The 22,065-nt window shown below is 46.1% G+C and overlaps 1 protein-coding gene across 5 annotated transcripts in view; it reads left to right on the forward strand.

Annotated features, from left to right (window-relative positions):
- Window positions 1–8,666: 8,666 nt before the first annotated feature.
- The window catches only part of LOC106728931, a 44,832-nt gene continuing 31,433 nt past the window's right edge, over window positions 8,667–22,065 (forward strand). For 3 of the 5 annotated variants that reach the window (XR_004320636.1, XM_032481904.1, XM_032481897.1), the window contains exons 1-2: window positions 8,667–8,906; window positions 10,347–10,412. Coding sequence is in view for 2 of the 5 variants with exons in the window: in XM_032481904.1 (XP_032337795.1) it covers window positions 8,686–8,906; window positions 10,347–10,412 (287 nt within the window). In the remaining 3 variants the exon portion in view is untranslated. Of the gene's footprint in view, window positions 8,907–10,346; window positions 10,413–18,157; window positions 18,781–22,002; window positions 22,060–22,065 lie in introns of those variants that run through there. The other 2 variants (XR_004320635.1, XR_004320637.1) reach the window with 2 other exon arrangements.

Here is a 22,065-nt window from a genome sequence, read left to right on the forward strand (position 1 = left end):
TATTTATTTAAATAGAGGTACCGGGGTTGAACCCAGGACCTCATGCATGCTAGGCACATACTCTACCACTGAGCTATACCCTCCCTCTTAGTGGATTTTGAAAATACAGTCCCTAGTAGATGCCAAGTGAGAGTTAAGAAGCCTCTTCCTCCTTTCTGTTGGTTTGTTTATTGTCTTATTCAGGTTTTTTAAGGCTTTACAAGTCCCCAAATACTTGACATTTTGTAATATTTTGAGTGATGGAGATGGGCATAGACTGCACTGTCCAACAGGGTAGCTACCAGACACAGACGGCTATTTAAATTTGTTTAAGTTAACTAAATGCAATACAATGTAAAACTCAGTTTCTCAGTTATGTTATCTACATTTCAAGTGCCCGGTAGCCACGTGTGGCTAGTTGCTACCATATTGGACCGCACAGAATACAGCCGTTCTATCATCACTGAATGTTCTATGGATAGCCCTGGTACAGAAAGTGGCTTTTCAGCCACTAGCTTTTACTGTTCTATTTTTAAAGGGTTAGCTACTTTTTGCCTTCTCCTTCTGCCTTTCTTCTTAAGTGATCTCTCCCTTCCATCTCTTCCCATAATATTTTGAGGACTCAAGTTGTTATTGTTGACATTGATACCCTGTAAGTCTACATCTCACTTCCACTGTATTCATTCCACTGGACCAAATAGCTTTGCTTTTCTGTGCCTTGTTTTCCCTGGGCTGCTAATACTGTCCCTGTTGCCCCTCAAGCAGCTGTGAGAACAAATGCAGAAGGCTTTAAGCCTGCCAGAAGGAGTAGCCAAGAGGCCAAAGTACTAAGGATCTTTTTGTACCTGGGGAGAAGCTGCCCTTCCTCAGGATGGAGCACACTGACCTGGGACCCCCCTCGGTGGGGGTCAGGGGGCACTGCAAAGGGAGCCAGTTTGTCTGGGAGCCAGCTTTTCTTAAGTTGAGCTGGAATGCCTTAAAGCACAGCACCTAGCTGACAGACGGAGGGGACATCACGACAAGCTTCATCTGGGTTATAAACTTACTGCTACGGCAATGCGTAATTTATATTGTACTTTTCCTCCAGACAAGTGAATTCCCTCTTACATTTATTGTTATGTTTATGCTTTTGATATCCCAAGAGCGAAAGGGGGCATCTTTGATGTGACAGCCAATGTAACTTGCTGAGTGTTCTGTCGTCTGCTGGGAGCCCATGTGTAGGTAACACTCCTGCCACAGCATGCAAAGAATGTCACTCATTCTGGGGTATCAGTGACAGGATTTTCAGGGCAGTCACTACATGCACAAGCCCCTATGCCAAGGGACAGAGTTGGCTGACCAAAGAGGAAGACCTCAGTGGGCGACATCATATAGTCATTCCTTCCCTTGAACTTAACTGGTTGTGCGCCCTGTCACTGGGCTAGCGGTGGGCAGAGAGAGATGATAGAACCAGATTGTTGTCCTCCAGAGGAAAACCAGTTACCTCCAATTTAGTAAAGTGACGAGTCTTGCTGAAATAAAAACCAATTTTATGTGGATGTGATTGACTCAGGCTCCTGGCACTACTAGCATCTTTCTCCCCTTCCCGCTGTATCTTTAAATTTAGATATTGGCTTAATAAGTATCCACCGAACGCCTCCTGCATGCTGGGCCCTGGGCTTGGAGCTGAGGAGGATGCGGAGATCATCAGTGAGGGCCGTGGGTCCGGGAGCTCACAGGCCACGGTGGAGATGCCACTTGCATCAATATACAAAGCAGACTGTGATCAGCCGTCTAAGTGGGGCCCCACAGACAAGCCACTGGGCAAGAACACAGACTCACCGAAGAGCCGTCAGATCTGGCAAAGTAACTCTCCGGTGGGTTGGTACGACTTTCTCCAGTGTCCTCACTTGGGGCTCCCTATGGGTTTCAGCAGCCTGGGTAGCTGGAGTTTGACAGGCACAGGTAGGATGGCTCTCTCCCGCTCTCCCAGTATTCTGAGATTCCCTGTTTCCTTGGCAGGATCAGGGGATAGAAACCATTCATGACCTCAGTGAATGTCCGCCCTGGAAAAGGGTCCAAAGAGGCTTTAGTCCAATTTCCCTCATTTGGACAAACTGAGGCCCAAAGAAGGAACCTGCTCTCATTGGGAACCCATGAAGCAGAGCGGTGGTGCGGCCTGTCTCGGAGCCCTCGGGGTTGGCATTATTCCTCTGAAGGTATCTAAAGAAGAACAGAGCAAGGGGGTCCCCTGCTGCCTACAGCACAGAGATATCTGTCACGGGAACGAAGGGAAAACCCACAGTGAACAAGCTGTCTCTTCTTGTCTGCGCCATTTTCCCACGTCGGGAGCAGACCATGCTGAGAAATTTAGGTTTCTCCTTTCATGTTGCCTTTCACTGCACACTGGACAGAAGGCCTTTCTTTCCCCTCTTTCTTTGGCAGGATCCTGATGAAGCCTGTAGAAAAAGAATCTTTTAAGAACATATATATCTATCTATCGAGATACATTCAGGCCCTGACAGTGACACGAAACTGTAGTGCCTCTTAATTACCCAGGAAGTGACAAGGTCAAGAGGTGTCTGCAAGCTGCCTTGTGGTTCTGGGCATTGATTTCTCAGCATTGTCGCCGCTTCACAAGCTAAAGTGGGGGCCACGGCGCCTGGGCTTTGTCCACTGTTTGGATTTTCTTTCTTCCTCCCTCACTCTTTTTTTTTTTTTTTTTTTTTTTTAATTTGAAAAGAAACTTCTGGCATTTTGAGTATTGGTGGAAATGTATAAAAGCAGGATGCATTTCAGGTTGGCTGACCAGTCATGACTGCTGCCTGGGCGCTGGGGGGGGAGTCACCCCTCCACCCCAGGCCTCATTCTCCGGCTGCTCTCTCCCACTCTCTCCCTATTACTTTTGGACTTTCCAGGAGAAAATGTCAGAGAAGATTTTTACTGTCCATAAACAGCCACTGGCTTTATTTATGGTCTTAAGTTACGTCCTTAGTTCTTGCTGCAGAGTTTTGAGGCAGATAGTGGTCATTTTTAAAGGAGGGAGCCAAGGTTTACCAGCATGCTCATTGAGAAATTAAGTTAGAATAAAAAAACAGAACTGCAGGAGCTGGAAGCTTCAGGTCCAAGTTGTAGAATTTCCTGTGAAGTGTTGTTGAGTAGTATTTTGGGGCACAGTAGCCAGAGCCTTCTCTAGAGAAGTCAGAGAAATTAGTGCCCAGAGGCTTGCCTGAGTATTTCGTTCTTCATTAATTACTTCGAAGTACTTCGTTCTTCACTTTTATGGGAAGTGATTACATCGCCAGAGCAGAGGAATGGTAAATTCTTGGTCTGATAATCCAGGAGTTCTTCAAAACGCTGCCAAGTCCTAGTGGATGTTAGAAATTCCACGGAGAAGAAAAGTCAGAACCAACAGCATGCAGGTCTCCAGTTTTTCCTTTTTCATGTCCAAGAGGACCTCTCTGTGCAAACACAACTCTGAATTTTCTAGAACTCTCAGGAAGGAGTCAGAGGCATAGCATTTTCCTCTTCACTGTACAAAGGACACCTTGGAAACTTAAGGTCCCAAATCTACTGGTGTTAAATATAGAATCTATAATAAGAGAAAGCGTGCCTCTCTTCACGGCAGTCTTAGTTTTCCTCCCAAACCTTCCTGCTTTTCAGCAAGGTTTGAAACATCCCTAAAAATGTTTTAAAGGATAAAGGACAGAGTGAGGAGTTAGGGTTGGGAGTCCAGGCAAAGTCTTAGCCTCTCTTTCCCTCTCTAGACTGTGGTTTCCTCTTCAGAAAAATAAGCAGTTGGCCTGGTTGACCTGCCATTCAGCTGGGACCCAAAGAACAGAAACAAGAAATACATTGACATCTACTTCTGAATGCTAGTAGAAACTCATCAGGCTTCAGGTTAGGGACAAATTAAAATTTATCTGTCCCTTTGTCATCTGTAAACATTGACTGCAGAGGACTTGAAATCCAGACTGAATGAAATATTTCCAATGCCTCTCCCCAAGATCAGACATAGATTGTGGATAGATAGATGAGACATAGACATTGTTGAATAAATGTTGACTAAGTAAACACATTCACATAATGCAGACACCCAGGTATGAGGATGTCGTGTAACTCTAGGAAATGCTGCCAGCCTGTTATCTGTCTGCTCAACAATTCATAGACCTTCCACCCTTGCTTCCATCTGGGCATCCACCCACCTATCCACCGGTCAGCTTACCAGTCTGCCAGTCTGGCCATCTCATTCATTCACACTCTACATGGGAGACAGGTAAGTGTCATAACAAAGAGGTTTAGAAAAGTGCTGGGGGGCTCAGATAAAGGGAAGGATCCTTTCTACTGGAGACTTTAGAGAAGGCTTCGTGGAAGAGCTGGCATTTGAACTGAATTTTGAAGGATGTGGAGTGTGTGAGGAAGAAGGGGTATGGGGAAGATGGTAATGAGCGAAGACACAGAGATAGGAAAGTCCTGTGTTTGGGGCACATTGAGTAGTCAAGAAAGAAGGTCAAATAAGAAAGGAGACTAAAGAAACATTAACTTTGGGGACCAAAGCAATCAAGGAGAGTACCCAGCCGTTTCGGTGGACAGTGGAACCGGCCATTTTTACAGTAGAGAGAGTGCCCGTGAGAAGGAAGTGGAGGAGGTGGGAGGGGTGGGGAGCCAGAAGACAAGGACTAGCACGTTTTGTTATGGCAAAGGATGTGCAAATAAAATATGGAAAAGCAGAAGTAAACCCTGCATGCGTATTATATGAAGTTTTACAAGTGCCTTACATTCAGTCTCCAAGAGTTCTCGGAGTAACTTTTCATAAAACTTTGAAAAGTCAAGGAGACTGGGTTCGTAAGAGACTCATGAAGGAGTGGGAGGTAGGCGGGTGTGAAAGGAATTTCACTGTTTTTGTGTGTGAGACCAGAGCTCTTCCACCTTCTTGCACCTGGCCCTCTCATGCTATTTTTCTGGCATTGCTGACGTGGAAGCTTGAGTGGGTGGAGCCCGCTGCTGTGCCCTGAGCCAGATGGTTTTTCAGCCTGGGAAGCACCGTCTGGACTGCAGGCTGGAGGACCTGGGTTGGAATCCTGTCTTTGCACCTCATGCATGACCCGGAGTTGCACAAACTCTTTAAAATGGTATTATTGAAATGTTTATAGTAAGGATTAATTACAGTGACCTCTGGAAAGAGAAACCAGCTCCATACATTAAGCCCCTCAAATATGCTGGCTCTTTCACAAGTTATCTCATTTTATCCCTAAGATAGCTTCCTGAGGTAGGAATTATTCCCCTTCTTTGGCAAATAGGGTAATTGAGACCAGAGAGTCTGAGTAACATTCCCATGATCACACAGCTAGTTAAGTGGTGGCAGAACTAGGTTCCAAACTCAACACACTGGATGACAAGTTAGTCACCACTTTACGATGTTGGGGCTTCAGTTACTGTAGAACTCTTGAGACAGGGATTCCTGAGGGCTCTGAGCTATTACGTAATTAGTATGCATCTCTGTAATTGTATTTAAGTAGAAGAGGAGTGGAAGGTTGGGGGAGGGAGGGAACGCTAGAGGAAAATATGAGAGTGCTGAGAATGAAGAGGCACAGTAACTTCGCAAGTTCCTTAAACGAATTCCTCAAAAATGGGGGCAGGGGAGGAGTGGGGAAAGATAGGGCGCGCCGTTGGGGTGACTAGACCAGACGGCCTCGGCCCCAGTGTCCAGCCCACGCGCTGCCCTGTGGCGGGGGACCTAGTAACCACAGCGCACAGCAAAGCAAATACTTCTTTGTTAGTTTTGCTAAAAGAAAATAAGAGAAACATCATTTACTCCCTGAGGCGCCTGTGCTGAGCCAGCTGTTTTGCAGCCCCCATGCTGGGCTGCGGTCCTCTGCCTCTTACGGTACCTTGAGTATTCAAGGGAAGGGAAATCCAGGATTTTTAGCAGCAGTATCTTTTTCTTTTCTTTTTTTTTTTTTTTACGTTTTTTATTGATTTATAATCATTTTACAATGTTGTGTCAAATTCCAGTGTAGAGCACAATTTTTCAGTTATACAGTGAACATACATATATTCATTGTCACATTTTTTTCTCTGTGAGCTACCAGTATCTTTTTCTTATAAAGAGTGAAATGCTCAAATCTGAAGTGTTCTGTTTTGACGAATGCACATCAAGGCCTGGAACATTCCCATCACCCCAGAAAGTCTGCCTGGGGTCCTTCCTTCCTGGTCAATCCCTGTCTACCTCGGCAACCGCGGTCTGATTTCTATCACCCTTGGTTGGTTTTGACTCTTCTAGGGTTTCCTATAAATGCCATGATACCGGGTGTTTGGCTCACGTTTGCCTTCTTTCACATAGATTATTTTGAGATTCACTTGTGTTTTGGCATGTCCTGGTAGATCATTCATTTTTATCAGTAGTAGTATTCCATCATGTGAACACAGTGTAGCTTATTTATCTAGTTTCTTGTGGTGGGCATCTGGGTAGTTTCCAATTTTGGCCTATAATGAGAAAAGCTGCTACAGTCATTCTTATGGGACTTTCTGTAGACGGATGTTTGCATCTCCCTTAGGTAAATGCCTATGAGCAGAATTGCTGGGTCGGGGGGTAGTTGCGGTGGTGGGCTGGGGTGGGTTGGTACTGGCTCCGAGAGGCAATTATACTCATCTACTCCCAGCTTGGCTTCCAGTGATGTCATTGGCAACTTGAAATCAGCCACGGTGAGAGAATTTATACCAGGGAAATTAGCAGATGCTACAAATCAGGCTTGTTTTTCTTCTGGGGAGCCAGTTGTTAAACATTTACCAGTACACCACTGGGTAGATGTGTGTTTAACATTTTAAGAAACAATTAGCTTTTCAAAGTGGCTGAACCATTTAACATTCTTCCCAGAGATGTATGAGAATTCTGATTGCTCCATATCCTGTCCAACATCTGGTGCTGTCAGTTTTTAATTTCAGCCGTTTTGGTGCAGTGGTATCTCATTGTAGTCAGAATTTGCATTTTTCTGGTGACTGATGATGTTGAGGGCTTTCCCATGTGCTTATTGTGGCCATTTGTATGTCTTCGTTTGTAAAGTGTCTGTTTAGCCTTTGGTCATTTAAAAAAAACTGGATTATTTGTCTTCTTATTATTGAGTGGTGGGAATTCTTTCTATATTTTACATATAGGCCCTTTGTCAGATATTTGTTTTATGCATATTTTCTCCTAGTCTATGGTTTGCCTGTTTATTTTCTTGATGGTATTTTTTTTTTGTGAGCAGATATTTGAAATTTTGATGACATACAATTTATCAAATTTTAACGTACAGTTTGTATTTTCTGTGTCTGCTCTAAGATATTCTCTTTTGCTCCCTCTGCCTGGAGTGTACTTCCCCATTGCTTCTGTCTGGAGAACCATTCATTTTTCAAGCCCCAACAAAAAGGGCACCTCTTTGGGAAATACTTTCTGGACTTCAACTAGCAGCATCCTCACCCCTGTACCCCCAAGTAGTTTGTACCTCTCTGATCATGCTATGATGCAACTGTCTCTTCATGGGTTTTTCTAGCCTTCCTGACTGGGAGCTCCAATTGGAGTCTGAGGGTCTTCTGGATTGTATTCTCCTTGGTATCTTCTCCTCCTCCTACTCTTCCGCCCTAGTCTCTTTTCTGATCTCCATCAGAAGCCGGTGTTTAGCTTATAGTAGGCTCACAGTGAATGCTAGCTGATTGAGTGAATTAACTCAAATGTACCCAGGACCTCATAAATCTCCATAGTTGACCTCTTGGTCCTTTGATGATGTTGTAAGGTTTGAGACCATATTGCTTGTGAATCCGAGGATGAAGCAGTTTATTTTGCAGAGCAAAAGTGCATTTGAAAAATTCTACCAGTTCTACCAAAGTCAGAGTTATTGAGAATCCTTGGTGAGAATCCATTGAGGAACCAGTGTGATTCTGCTCAGAGAAAGTCAAGGTTGGGCAGCTCTGTGTGCGTGTGTGTGCGCGCGATGGGGGGGGGGGGTGCCTGCATCTGAACTTTGAGAGAAAGTTGACAAAGCACTGGGCTGGTGGTTAGACAAACCTGGGGTTAAGCACATTTATAGCTATGTGACTTAAGGCAAGTGTTTCACTGCTTTTAGTGGGAGTGGATCTTGGCTAGAGATCGGCTGGCCCCCTCACTATAGACTAAAAGGTGGAGGATGGATGTGATGGAGAGCCCTCTGCCCACCCCTCCCCCACCAAAGACAGGCAGTTCCCACCTGAATCTAGAGGCAAGAGTGGTCCCACCCCTAGCAAGTCACTTCTCTCTAAATTGTTTTTTTTTTTTCCCATGGTAAACTGGGGAGGGTAGTAGAGGGACCTTATCCCCCTCCGCCCACCCTTCAGGGGCTTTTCAAGAGTGTATGTAGACAGTGGGAGTCAGGCCTTTGGAAATTGTGCTTAACTGCACAGGCACGTGGTGCCTGCATGCCAGGGGGTGGGGAGGTCCCTTTCTTTCCTTCCTTCGTTCACTCATTCATTTATTCATTCCACTTTTATTCAGCATCCGGGTGAGCCACGCATCGGAATTCAAAACAAAACAAAACCAACCCCAAAGGCCTCTGCAGTGGTGTCCAGCCCTGCAAGGGTTAAGCGGGCGGCGTGGGAGGCGGGAGAGCGCGCGGCGGGTGCCAAAGTCGGAACCTGCTCGGCAGCGGCTCCGGCGCTGCCTTGACTCGCGGCCAGGCCTGGCGCGGGCCGCCGGCTGTGGAATGTGTGAGCGCCATGTGTCACCGCCCCAGACTGTGGGAAAACGCTGCTCCGCTCACCTCCCAGCAGCTGCCCCGCGCCCGCCGGCCAGCCGAGCCGGGAAACGGGAGCCGCCTGCCGCGAGGGCCCCGGGGGCACTTCCGCGCGCCCGCCGCACCCACCGCTCCGCCCGCCCGCCTACTGCAGCCGCAGCGGCAGCCCAGCAGGGCCCTGTCCTTGCCTTTCAGATACTGGCTGTAAGATCTAGTCTCTCTCGGTTTAGTTAGGCTGGCCCTGTTAGACCCAGCAGTCGTCTGAGAGCAGGGCGTGGGGAATGAGGGCCAGGAGGGCTGTGGTTTGAGACACCACTGGGGGTGTCCATTGAGCACCTTCTCGGTGCCCCACTAGGCGCCGTGGGGTCATGCTCAGTGATCAGAACTCTGAGTTGGAGGCCCTGCTGTACCTGGGTCCCCCAAATCAGAAACAGCTTCCTTCAGGGCCAGAGGCTCTGAGCCACTCTGCGGGATCATGCCTCCTCTCTCCGTGCACCCACGACTCCAGCGCAGCGCCTGGTGTAAATGGGAACCACGCGGTACTCAGAAATCCCCCAGGCCAAGGCTGTCTAAGTCCAGCCACGCTGGGAAACTTAGACAAGTTCACCCTGCTGGGTGGCAACAAAACTACTTATAGAATCCAAGACTGGGGCCCCTTCTGCCACACCCCCAAAACTCCCTTCCTAGGCATCATGCCCTTCTCAGCAGCCAAGTGCCCTAATTGAGTTCCCTGCCTTAGAGAAGTTGGGAGTGGAGCACTCACATGTGGAGGGTGGGGGTAAACCGTGTGTGCTGGGACCCCAGCAGCTTTGCCCAAAGTCATCCTTACGCTGCTAGAGGTCCTACTCCTGTCACCTCACCATGTCTTCCTAGGGGTGCACTGCCTACAAGCCTTGGGCCCTGGTTAGTGAAACCTCCCCTGCATCCCAGTGCTACATCAGCATCTTTCAATGTCGGTACCCAGCTCCTGCTTGTCCTTCAATGTCTGGGCCCAAGGTCAGGGGACAACTGGTCCCTCTCCTGAACTCCTGAAATACTTGACACCTGTCCCTTCTTCTGGCATTTACAGCCACCTACAGTTTGTGATCTACATGTCTTCTCCTTTCTTCTATGATTGCTTAAGGATGGGGACTATGTTGCCCTCCTTTCTATATTAGCCACAAACCGTAGTTTGGAAGTTCTGCTTAATGGTGTCTCTTCTGTTTGTTGGCTGCACGATCTAGTGTAGGAATGCTTTTCCAATGCCATCTATCACTGGCTCACAATTTCACTTATTGGCTGTGTGACCTGGGCAAGTTATGCAATGCACTTCTTGAAGCCTCAGATTTCTCACCTGTAAGATGGAGACAAGTTCAATTGGTATTGGGTCTGAAGTGACTTGTGTAGTGGATGGCACACAACAGGAGCTCAATTTAAAGTACATATATACATATATATTTATATGAAATTGCTAAAATATTTAGTATGTGAATTCTTATCAGCATACACATAAAATATGCCGATACTAAATGACTAGTATTTTCAAGGACTATTTCAATATGGTACAACTATCTCTTTGTTAGCTAGCCTGGTGGTTGGGGAAACTCCTTGTTATCTCAGTGTGGGCCATCTGTTGTTTATTTTTGTGTATTTCCCCTTTCCCAGTGTCCTTTCGGGGGCCGCGGTGACAGAGTTGAGACTGGACATAGAGAAGCAAATGTCTCGGTGTAGGTAAGTGTGTGTGTCTAAACGTGTCTCACTGCCACACTGGACAGACTCCTGTCTTCTCAGGACCACTTTTCTTCCTCCCTCAGGGCATGACTTTTAACCAGATAGGCATCTCTTAAGCATCTGCTGTGTGCAATGCTTCATGCTGGGACTGTGGGTAATAGAGACCTGCATGTTCCTACCTGCAAAGAGCTTCTCTCCTCAGTGGAGGTGCAGAATGGGCACGCACGGGGGAAATTACTGACTCAGCAAGAGAGAGTGTCACAAATTTAGTGCTATCATGTGAGGGCAGGCGACAATGACACAGGGTTCCGAGGAAGGAGAGAGCGGTGATGGTGGGGGTATTGTCTACCAGGGCAGCCATAGCAAAATGCCATAGGCCGGTGAGAGGGAGGGGGAGCTTAAACAAGAAACAGTGATTTTCTCACAGTTTTAAAAGCCTGAAAGTCCCAGGTCAAGGTGCTGTTTTTTGTTGAGAGCTCTCTTTCTGGCTTGCAGATGGCCACCTTCTCACTGTGTCCTCACATGGCGGGGCCGGGGTGGGGCAGTCTTTTCTCATAAGGTTTTTCTCAGCTGTCTTTTTTTTTTTTAATTGAAGTATAGTTGATTTACAATGTTGTGTTACTTTCTAGTGTACAGCAAAGTGATTGAGTTATACATATATAGATTCTTCTTCAGATTCTTTTCCATTATAGATTATTACAAGATACTGAATATAGCTCCCTGTGCTATACAATAGGGCCTTGTTGTTTATCTGTTTTATATAAAGTAATATATATCTGTTAATCCCATACTCCTAATTTATCCCTCCCCCTCCTTCCCCTTTGGTAACCATAAGTTTGTTTTCTGTGTCTGTAAGTCTGTTTCTGTTTTGTAAATAAGTTCATTTGTATCATTTATTTATTTAAATAATATCTTTTATTATTATTTTTTAAATTTGGGGGGGGAGGTAATTAGGTTTATTTATTATTGGAAGTACTGGGGATTGAACCCAGGACCTTGTGCATGCTAAGCATGCACTCTACCACTGAACTACACCCTTTCTGCCTTGTATCATTTCTTTAGATTCCAGATATAAGTGATATCATATAATATTTTTGGGTGTCTTTTTTTAAAAGGACACCTATGCTGTTGGATTAGGGCCCTTCACTTATAACCTCATTTAACCTTAACTACTTCCTTAAAGTCCCTATCTCCAAATACAGTCCACATTAGGAGAATTAGAGTGTCAACATATGAATTTGGAGGCGGGGAGCACAATCCAGTCATAGCAGTGGGGAAAGGGTGTGACTCAGTCCAGAAGGAGAGCCCTCCTTGGTTAGGTGGGCAGAGGGCACATCTGGTGAAGGGAACAGCTTGGGCAGAAGTGCAGAGGAAGGGGCGAGCAGGCATGAGGAGCCTGGCATGGCTGGTACCAAAAGTGTGTGCCAGGCGGGAAATAAGTTTGAGAAACTTGGGGTGTGGCCAGATTATGGAAGGTTCTGAATGCTGGGTATTTGGAGGGTTTTTAAGCCTGAGTTTGTGCTTAACGTATCCTGGAAATAGGAGATGAAGAAGGTTTGGGAGTGGAGGTGTAAACGCTTATTAAAAGACATGACAACAATAAGGCTTTGAAAATGCTTCTTCTAGGCACCAGTTATAGGAAACCTAATCCTAGTTTTCAGATGAGGGCACCAAGGGTAAGAAAGGTCAAGTGACGAGACTAAGACCAACAGTGGGTTAGTGGGATGCCATGATCAGTGCTGGCACTTGGCTGGCTCCCCAGTAGACCCACCTTCCACTGTCCGCCTTGGTCCCTGGGTACCAGGTGGAGAGAGGGACTCAAGGAAGGTCCGTGGGCTGGGCTTGTGCCAAACTGATTAGAGGAGGGTGAGCGCAGGGGCAAAGGCAGCTGGAACCTCCAGCAGTGATCTAGATGAGAACCGCTACCCCCATCCCCCATCCCCCCGAGCGGGCTGGGCAGGACCAGCCCCCGTGAACCTGTGAGGGGGCAGTGGAGAGTGGGCTGGAATGGACTTTTGAGGACTGGGGAGGATTTGGATTAGGTGGGCAGGCAGGAAGAAGGGCGTTTTACATCTGCTGGGATATTTTGCTTGCTGTTATCATGGCCGTTGAAGATGACACTCTGAACCATGCATTTAGGTTAATGCTTTAAATAGTAACACACCAGATTTAACCAAAATCCAAACAATATGACAGTACAGACAGAAAGGCAGAAACATCTGGGAGATATTAAGTGCCTGGGAGCAGTGGTTTTTCTAAATCAAAATCCATGGGGCTGACTTCTAGGGAAACTCACCCTTCTTTAGATGAAGAAACTGAGGCTCAGAAAGAATAAAAGCTACCTCAAGCCACACGGTAAGTGGCAGAGCTGGTTGACCCCAGATCTGTCTGGCTCCAATGTCTGTCCTCTTTCCACCCACATGACGCTGACCCTGGGCCTGTTCGACACTTGGATATCAGGTATCCATGTGGTAACTATATTTTCCAAACCCCAAACAGGGACACATGGTTTGACAAGTGTGAAGGCACTTATCAGGACAAGAGGCTAGAATGTTTTAAATTAGGACCATCCGGGCAAATCCAGGTCATCTGGTCATCACAGCTATCCAGGGACTGCCCACGCCCTGGGCACGAGGCTGCCTGTTGCCATTTAATACTCTTCCCATCCTGAATGCCCAAGGTCTATTTTTCGTTTGAAGCATATGCCACAGACAAGTGAGAGACTTTTAAAAGGATCAAACAGCTGGAGAGAGAGTGCAGTGGACATTCTTTTTGGGCAGCCTAGGGAGGAGAGGGAGCAGAGAAGGGCAGGGAAGGGGCAGAGGGTCAGAAGAGTAACCCACAGGTTCCACATCCTAGGAGGTGTGAGGTGCTGTGAGCTGAGGGCGGATGAAGGCTGGAGGGTTTTTGTCCAGTATCAGCAATGTAGTACCCTCTTCTCCTCGCCCTCCCTCTTTCCCCGTCTCTTCCTGTTGCTCTTCTCTCTTTTTGAACTTCAGTCACTCCGCCCACTTGGAGAAGAAGGATGCTCAACTGTACCTGGTGCCCCTCGGGGGGGGGGGGGGAGGGGGCGGGGCAGGGGCTTCTGTGGCAGGGAGACAACGTACTAGCTGATTTACTAGCTAGTGATGTGATGCATCGAACCCTCTTCTGTGAAGTGGGCCCAGAGGGAAAACAGGTTACTATAGAACTCTGTGGGATCCTGTCCTGGAAACGGTAAAGAATTGGTCACGTGTGGTACTCAGTTTTGTATTCTGTGGGAGCTGGGGTCAATGTCCTGTTGATATTGTTAGAATCAAATGCCAGTCTTAGAGCATTCATCCGGAGAGGTGTGTGTTTGATGGTGTGTGTTTGACTCATTTAAGAAAGGAGAAGTGAGGTGGGAGGTGGTGTGGTATGTGTGCGCCCACGTGTGTGTTTGTGTGTGTGTGTGGAGAGAGAACCTGAGAGAGATATTTGGTATTCCCTAGGAATCGCATAATCTTACAGGCCTCAAAGAATGTATAACCCATCCTCTTTACTTTATACATGAGGATACGAACGTCCAGACAAAAAAGTTAATTTTCCAAGGTCAGCAGCTAGTCAGTGGTCACACTGGGCATAGCCCAGGTCTCCTGGTCCAAGTGTAATAAGGCTTCCCCTGTCAGGCTGTGTTCGGCCGTATTGTGCAAGCAGCCCTGGCAGCGGGGAGAGGAGATGTGATCTCTAGTGTCCTGGTCTCGCAGATTGATCGGGAAGACCATGATCCAACCAGAGAACAGCTCCAAACTGTGCTGCCCGATGTGGGACAAAGGGATAAAGCCCAGGGGCCTTTGAGAATTTAGGTGCAGTCACAGCCATCCAGGCTGGGATGGTTGGGAAAGCTGTGGAACCATTGGAATGATGTAGCATTTCCTTCAGTGATAAACTTTTGGCTCCAACTCTTGTCTACAGGTGGTTAGACTTTTTACTGGCATCTCTATTTTGAATTCAAATGTATCAGTACTTTGCTTTCCTTTAGAAGCCCATTAAATTATAAACTGATGGCTCCTAAAACCTCTCTACAAAGGGTTGAATGTCTGTGACAGAAAGAGAGAAGCTCACCAGTTAATATCTGCTTCTGCATAATCAGCCCAACACACTGAAGGAAGGCCACTGACTAAGTGCTTGGTAAAGCTACTTTGTCATTCTGGAGTTTTAACCTGCTGTGCGTTTTAAAGTGTCATTTTTGCAAAGCATTTCAAAGGTCTATCTAGTTCCTCTTGGGGAGAACCAATTATTCAGCAGTGTTTACTTGCCAGTGCAATGTGTTCTCATTGAATTTACTCATCCAGTTTTCCTTCTCATCTGGAAACGGCTGGGGAACCTCTGGAAGACGTTCATCTCTACCCTCTCCTTTGCATCTTCCTGTTCTTGCCCAGGGTCGGCCCCAAGGGATCTTTTGTTGGATTGACCTAATGATCAAAGCTGGTGGGATGTCCAAGTTACCCCCAATCAATCTTGAACCCCAAGCCTCGAGTTACCAGCAACTAGAGTTATCAGCTCTGAAGCTGCGGTCATCCTAATACCTCACATGCATTTTCACCATAAGCAGTGTCTCTTGAGGGCGGGTGACTTGAAGAGGGGGACTGACTCTTACTCATCTTGGTATCTTTATGTTTAGCCCAGTGCCTACTACATAGTAAATGCTCAGTAAATATTTATTGGATTAGGCAGAAATGAAACATATTTTGATTCGGCTACTTCTGTCCCCAAACTCAGACTACGTATCATTACATGGAAAGAGATTTAAAAAATCATTTCCTGCATTGGAAACTGCACTATTAGCTTCTTTTCTCAAGGTCAGCATTTCTGATCTGATCCCTGTAGTTCACACAAGAAGTGACAACTTCCTTGTTACTTCAAAGTCCCTTTCTCTTACCTAGGCTGATTTTTATTTTTATTTTTTTGAAAAATTTAAACCCAGACCCATCTTTCATCTATGCAGGACAATGTATCTGGGTTGACAAGATATTTTCCCCCAGTTTCATCATTTAAGCAAGTTTTAATCAGTTTGTACCTGCCTTGTTTTAGTCCTGAAATGATTTTTTTTTTGTGAACCCAGAGTTTATCACAGAAATTCATATTAAGAACATTTCTGCATCTTTCTAGCATTTTCATCTTCAGATTATTGGGATAAGATCTTCACAAGCACTGCGCCCCCCACCCTATTCATTCTTTGAATGGTAACTTTATTTAAGAACATGATCTTGGGCTGTATATTCATTCATGTGACTATTAATTGATCCAGATGAATATTACTGGGATGTAAACACTGTCGCTGGAAGGCAAGATCAAAGCCATTCCCTGTACAGAAATGTTACTCTGCCTTTTGCCAAGGGGAAACAGAGCGGTTTAACATGTAAGGCGATTTCACACATTTTTACATTGAGTAGAATCCTGTGTCCTTTTTGTAGGGTTGAGATTGTTTACAAGTAACAGGTAAAGGCCAAAGGTCCACAAAATCACCTGAAGTTCCTGTTTAAATGTCACTCCTACCAAAGATGTTTGGAGAAATTACTGTCCTGATCGCAGTATCAATTAATACCACCTACTCATATTTCATCCACTTGAACAATGTCACCAGAGGTTGGATGAAAAGACTACGTTTCCATTTGTGTGTGTGTGTGTATGTGTGTGTGTGTGTGTGTGTGTGTGTGTGATGTGGTGGTGGACTGCTGGGTTTTGTAGGTTCATGCAAAATAACGAGAAGAGCTTAAGCTTAATGAACAGTCAAACTATAACAGACCTTTTTTTTTTTTTTTAATGAAACAAACTCTCCAGGTTTCTTTTGTATATCAAGAAATCAGTAAATCTTTCCATAAAGAAAGTAAATCTTTTTTGATTTACCAGAATGTTTGGACTTTCCCTGGGTACTTGTCTTTGGATCACTTTTAGAGGGAGAGCTTTGGAAAGTTTGCCTCCCTCTAACAGATGCCGAATTAAGAGACTAATAGTACATAAAATAGCCATAAAAATGGCTCCAAGCTGATGACCTCTTATCCAGACTTCTATACTTGTGCCCCCTCCAGCTCAGGCCAGTCTCTTAGACCAGGTCTAAAATAAGTTGCTTCCAAAGAATTGGGTATTACCCTTGGGTTAAATAAATATTTTGTGTTATTTCTTTCACCTGGCCAATCAATTATTGGATCAGGTTGACCTAGAACCTTCTAGTTACTGTAATGCTCTTCTGCCTCAGCTCTTGAAGAATCATGTATTATCTCAACAACACACACACTCTTACAGCATTTTGAAGCTTTGGTGACACGTCTTAACTTATTCAAGCAAATTACACAAATAAAGTAAAAAGCTCACATCTGTTTCGAGATTGACTCTGGTAGCACTAGTATTATTGGGTTTTATAAAAAGGAATTCCAGTTACAGCAACTACATGTATAAAAGCATGACTGGGGTGGGTGAAATTGGAGTAGTTCACTAGGTTAGATCAATATTCAGTCCTGGCGGCACATTCATCTGGGGAGCTTTTGAAATATACCCAGGGGTCCACACGTCAGACCAATTAAATCAGAGTCTGGGGGTGTGGCCTGAGCATCTGTATTTTGAAAAGCTCCTCCAGACGATTCTGATGTGCAGCCAGTATTGAGAACCACAGTTGGGTAAGAGGAACCCGGGAATCAGGAATGCAGTGATTAACATGATGCCGTGTCCAAGAACAGGCTGGAGAGTCTGAACTTTTAATTTCGGATAAATCTTTAGATGTCTGTGCTTGATAGCACTTTAGAGAGACTGTCTCATTTTAGAGAGGGGGAACTGAGGCAGGGGGCTTATTAAGGTTGGATGACAAAATAATCTAGGCAGCACTAGCTCTAGAAACCAGTGCCTTTCACTGTATGCCTCTGCCCCTGAAAGTTATATTGGCAATTAAAAACTCAGATACACCTTTATGTTCCTAACCATCCATTTACTTAGAAATACTTAAACACTGGAAGTGGTTTATGGTGGTGAAAAGAGTACAGCTCTGCAGCTCTCTGAGCTGAGTGGCACGGACATAAAGGCCACCTCATTTATTAGCTACTGCTTCTCTTCTTTGAAGCTGTCTCCTCACCTGTAAAACAGAAATTAAGAATAACTCCTTCCCAATAATATCACAAATGAGAAGACAAGTCAAACACATAGTACGTGCCCTCGTATGTGCTTAGTAAATTAAATAGTAATTATGATTATTAACTGCATTAAAACATCTTGGAAATAGCTGCAGAAGGGATCAAAAGATGTCTTGGAGCTTCTTTGCATGAAATATCTTAATCTTGCAAAGGTTGTTTTGGGGTTCCATTGACTGAAAAACACAAATAAACCCCAACTGAACCACTTCTTACGAAGGAATGAATGGATTTCCAATCTGTATTTTCTTGTTTACAATGGAAAATACGCAATCCAAGGAAAACACAGGTGGTTAACTGTTCAGTGCCTTCTATTTTTATCATATGCAGAGGGCTCTAAGCATACAAATGCAAATATTTTAATAGAAAATGAAGACTAACTTCTCAAGGTTGACCAGCTTCAGGTTTCCTAGGGCAAATTTAGGTTTATCTCTTTCAGCCATTTCCAGAAAAAGAACTCCATATCCCATACAGACTGAATTCTGAAACAATTAACAACAACAAAAACTCATAATTAGCATTTTTTTAAAAAAAGAAACATTTCTTTTTCACTTAAGGGCCTTTTTGTTTGGTTTTGTTTTGCATCCCTTTTGTTTTGCAAAAAAGGGTATTTTCGTTGGCATTGGAAAGCCACCTCTGCGGGTTGTGTTTCTGTGAAATGAAGATGGGAAGAGACACCCGGCAGGTCCCGGGAGAAGCCTGCGCGCCCCCGCGTCCCCAGCCCTCGCCCGGGCTTGTGCGGACGAGTCTCGGGCGTGACCTCTGAGCAGCTGCGCCACCGGCTCAGCCCCGCGGCGGGAGAAACCCGAGCTCCCAACAAAACAGTTCCATCTTTGGCAAGTCTTCTGGTATTTAAGGCGCTGCCGGTGGGGAGAGAGGCCGCGTGCCTGGGAGGCTCTGGGAACTTGCAAGCTTTCGCCTCCCGGGTGTTACGTTTCTGAAGGGTCTGAGCATCTGCGGCGGAGCCTGCGGGGGATGGCGAGGTGGGGGGTTGGGGCGAACCCGGCCAAGGGATTTTCAAGGAGGTTGGAAGGAGCCTGTTTCCTCATCCTCCCTGGGGTGGGTCTCCGGCCTGGAGTTTTGTTTTGTTTTTTGTTTTTTTCTTTCCTGCAGATACTGTGTGGTCAACAAGGGCAGGGAAGATTTAAACCCTCATCGGAGGAAATCTGCCTTCCCTCCACCAAACTGATTGAGGTTGCCGCTTTATGAGCTGCCTCGACCTGCCTGAAGTACGGGAAAGCGAAGTTGGAATTGACCCCCTAAAATGCGTTCTTTCGGGGGTAGAAGTTTTGAGGTCCCATGATAGTAGTTCACATGTATTGAGCGCTTACTCTGTGCTAAGCACTTTAATGCAGTAACTCATTTAATCTTTGCAACGATCCAATGAATCCTAGGAAGTAGGAATTCTTATTATCCCTGCTTTACAGGCAACAAAACAGGCACAGAGAGGTTGAGCAGCTTCCTCAACTTCACACAGCTGGGAAGTGGTAGGGGTGGGATTTAAATTTAAGCAGTCTTACTCTAGAGCCTGTGCTTGTAACCGGTGTGCTCACCAGATGGGAGTTGCTGTGTTCTAGAATTCCTTCCCAGCACGCTGGATCTCAACAAGGTGGAGAGACGGACTCTGGGAAGTCTGGAAGTCAGGACTTTTCAAAACGTTCTGATTTCATCAGAAAGAGCTGGGGCCCGTAGGGGTGGTGTTTACGACACCCACGGGGAGTTGCGTGCGTGCTGCCTGTTTTGCACAGGTTGGTGGTTTGTTCATGCTTATTCTGTCATTCTCAGAAAGGGCTCTTGGCAATCTGACTTAAAGGAAAGGGGTAGAACAGGTAGTGATGGGAGTCAGTTGGCTAGAAATGTTTGTCTGAAAAAAGGAGAGGAGTGAGAGCGACATGCCACCTGGCAGCTCAGCCAGGACCTTACCTGAGAGTCAGGATGGGCCTGGTGTCACCCTCCCTGCCCCAGGAAGTTTGCCAGGCACTCAGAGCCCTCCTACTCTGAAGCCTGGGCCTGCCAGTCTAATTTACTGATGGACAAAGTTGTAGAGGAGTCAGAATTTGTTTCCCCACTGAGGACACCCCCTTTCCTGGTATGCAGGTATGAGGCGTGCAGTGAGTCATTAGAGGATATTTTCAGGGAGAAGGCAGGGAAAAGGCCAAGGTTCTAGGATGATTTGGGGGCTCATTTCTCTGGAGTGTGGAAGAGCTCGATGCATCACTTCCCTCATACACACACTACAGGAAGTTTACTTCCCACTGGTCCGAATGTCTCTCTAGGCTAATTCTTACTCTCAGATTCTGCCACCTTTGTGGTAACAGCCCCTCAGTCCCATTTTATACCAGCGGAAGTACAGCCACATATACCTTCAGTCGGGCAGGACGAGCCTTTCCCCCACTGGTGCACAGAGAACACAGCAGGAGTACAGAAAGTACATCCCCACCCACCTTCATAGGACAGTGATTAGGGCCCAGAGCTGTCCTGCAGCTGTAGCTGGGTCACCGGGACTATACCTGGGTGTTACCAGGCCAGCACTCTGGGTACAGTATTCCTTTAGATGGGGAACTATCTAAACTGGTGTGGTGGAACATGCATACCTCTCGTGGGTTCCTATACTGCTCTTCCGCTTACTTGCTGTGTGACCTTGGGCAAGTCACTTAACTTTTCGGTGCTTTGGTTTTGTCGTCGGCAAAATGGTGCTAATACTAATCATCTCAGAGGGTTGTTGTAATAAAGTGAGTTAATAAATGTAAAATGCCTGGCACATGGTAAGTCGCTTAATAGATATTAGCCTCTGCTTTTACTACCATTTCAACTATTATTATTAGGCAACTCTAGTGAGCTTACTCTGCCTCCCTGAATCTCATTGTCCTCAGATGTAAGATGGGGGTAATACTCTCTGTTTTACAGGATTGTTGTGAGAATTAAATAGTGTTAATTACTATTGTAAAGTTTGCAGTTTATGTGCCTGCTTTATCTCCCAGGGGATGACTTTATTTTCATATATGAGCAGGTTTCCTGTAAGAGCTTCAAAATACTGACCATAGCCAGTGAGGGTACTCAGACACTTTGCTTAACGTCAGCCGCGTCCCTTTTCCCAGCTGTAAAATGGTATGATAATAACCACCCCTAGGAATCTCAAGGACATTACGAGGGGAAAAATATACAATAATATACAAAGCATTTTGAGTGCCTCTGAAGAGAGACGCACATAAATGGAAGGTGGTATTAGGAGGTGGAGTAATCACTGGTTTCTCTCCCCCTCTTTTTATTTAATTAGAAGAAAACTAGTAATTAGGAAGCATGGTCTTGTTAAAGCCGTGGCCTGGGAAATCATTCTCTTGGCACCTAATCAGGGCTTGTGACACGGCAAGTTTCTGCAGAATGTGGGCAGCAGGGGACCTTCCCCCAGGCTCTGTGCTGGGTCTGCAGATTGGGAGGAATTTGCAGTTGGAGGGCCATGGCCTGGGGTGGCTGACGCACAGCCGGTCAGGGGAGCCTCTCTGGTCTCCTGTTCCCCGAGGAGGTCTCCCCCCGAGGTCCATAAGGAGACTCCACCCAGCTCAGGAGCCCGGATCCCTGGGGCCTGAAGTCACCCTTATCTGCAGGTTTCGGCTTGCTGCTGCTGTCCTGCATCCAAGCTTTTCCGCCACTGGGCCTCTTGGCCTGACCCCACGGGGGCAACCGCAGGGCTCAGAATGCTCCTCCCCTCTGGCCTTTCTGCTCTAGTTCAGTACCAGGAGGAAGAAATCTGCCTGCTCTCCTTAAAATGGGCCAGAGCAGAGTAGGTGATGGGGGCCTGTGTGGGTCCCCTCCCCGAGCCTGGGTTCCCCAGGCTTCCTCCGCTGGGAAGACTCCCTCCTCTCTGCAAGTCCTGGGCTGCCTGTTCTCCTGGACCCTGCTGAGAGGCTGCCTCTGACAGGAGGCCTTCCCCAGTCTTCCTGGTCGCCATTACCCTCTTCCTCTTCTGGACTCTGTCAGGTAGATCGTGGTTTGGGGGTTAGTCCTTAACTTATCTCCCCTTTGACTCTGAGCTGCTGGCAGGAAGGGAAGGAACAGAAATTGGAGAGGTGAAGTATAACCAGCCAGGTGCCACAGCCCAAAGGACGAGCAGAACTGACTGTGCTGATTTCCCCTTGTGGCATTGACAGAGCAAGTGGGAGGCTTTCTGCAAAACCCTGAGATGAGCAGTTCTTTTAACAAATTATGAATTATTTTAAATATATGGAAAATATTAAAATAGGCACTCATGTATCCACCACTCAGATTGCCAGGTGGTATTTTACCATATTTGCCTTAAATATCTTCTTATTTACTATTTTTTTAAATGAAACTTTTAGACATGGAAGCAACCTAAGTGTCCAGCGACAGATGAATGGATAAAGAAGATGTGGTATATATAGACAATGGAATACTACTCAGCCATGAAAAAGAATGAGATAATGCCATTTGCAGCAACGTGGATGGACCTGGAGATTATCATACTAAATGAAGGAAGTCAGACAGAGAAAGTAAAA

The sequence above is a fragment of the Camelus ferus genome, chromosome 1 (assembly GCF_009834535.1).
Source record: "Camelus ferus isolate YT-003-E chromosome 1, BCGSAC_Cfer_1.0, whole genome shotgun sequence".
Taxonomy (NCBI): Eukaryota; Metazoa; Chordata; class Mammalia; order Artiodactyla; family Camelidae; genus Camelus; species Camelus ferus.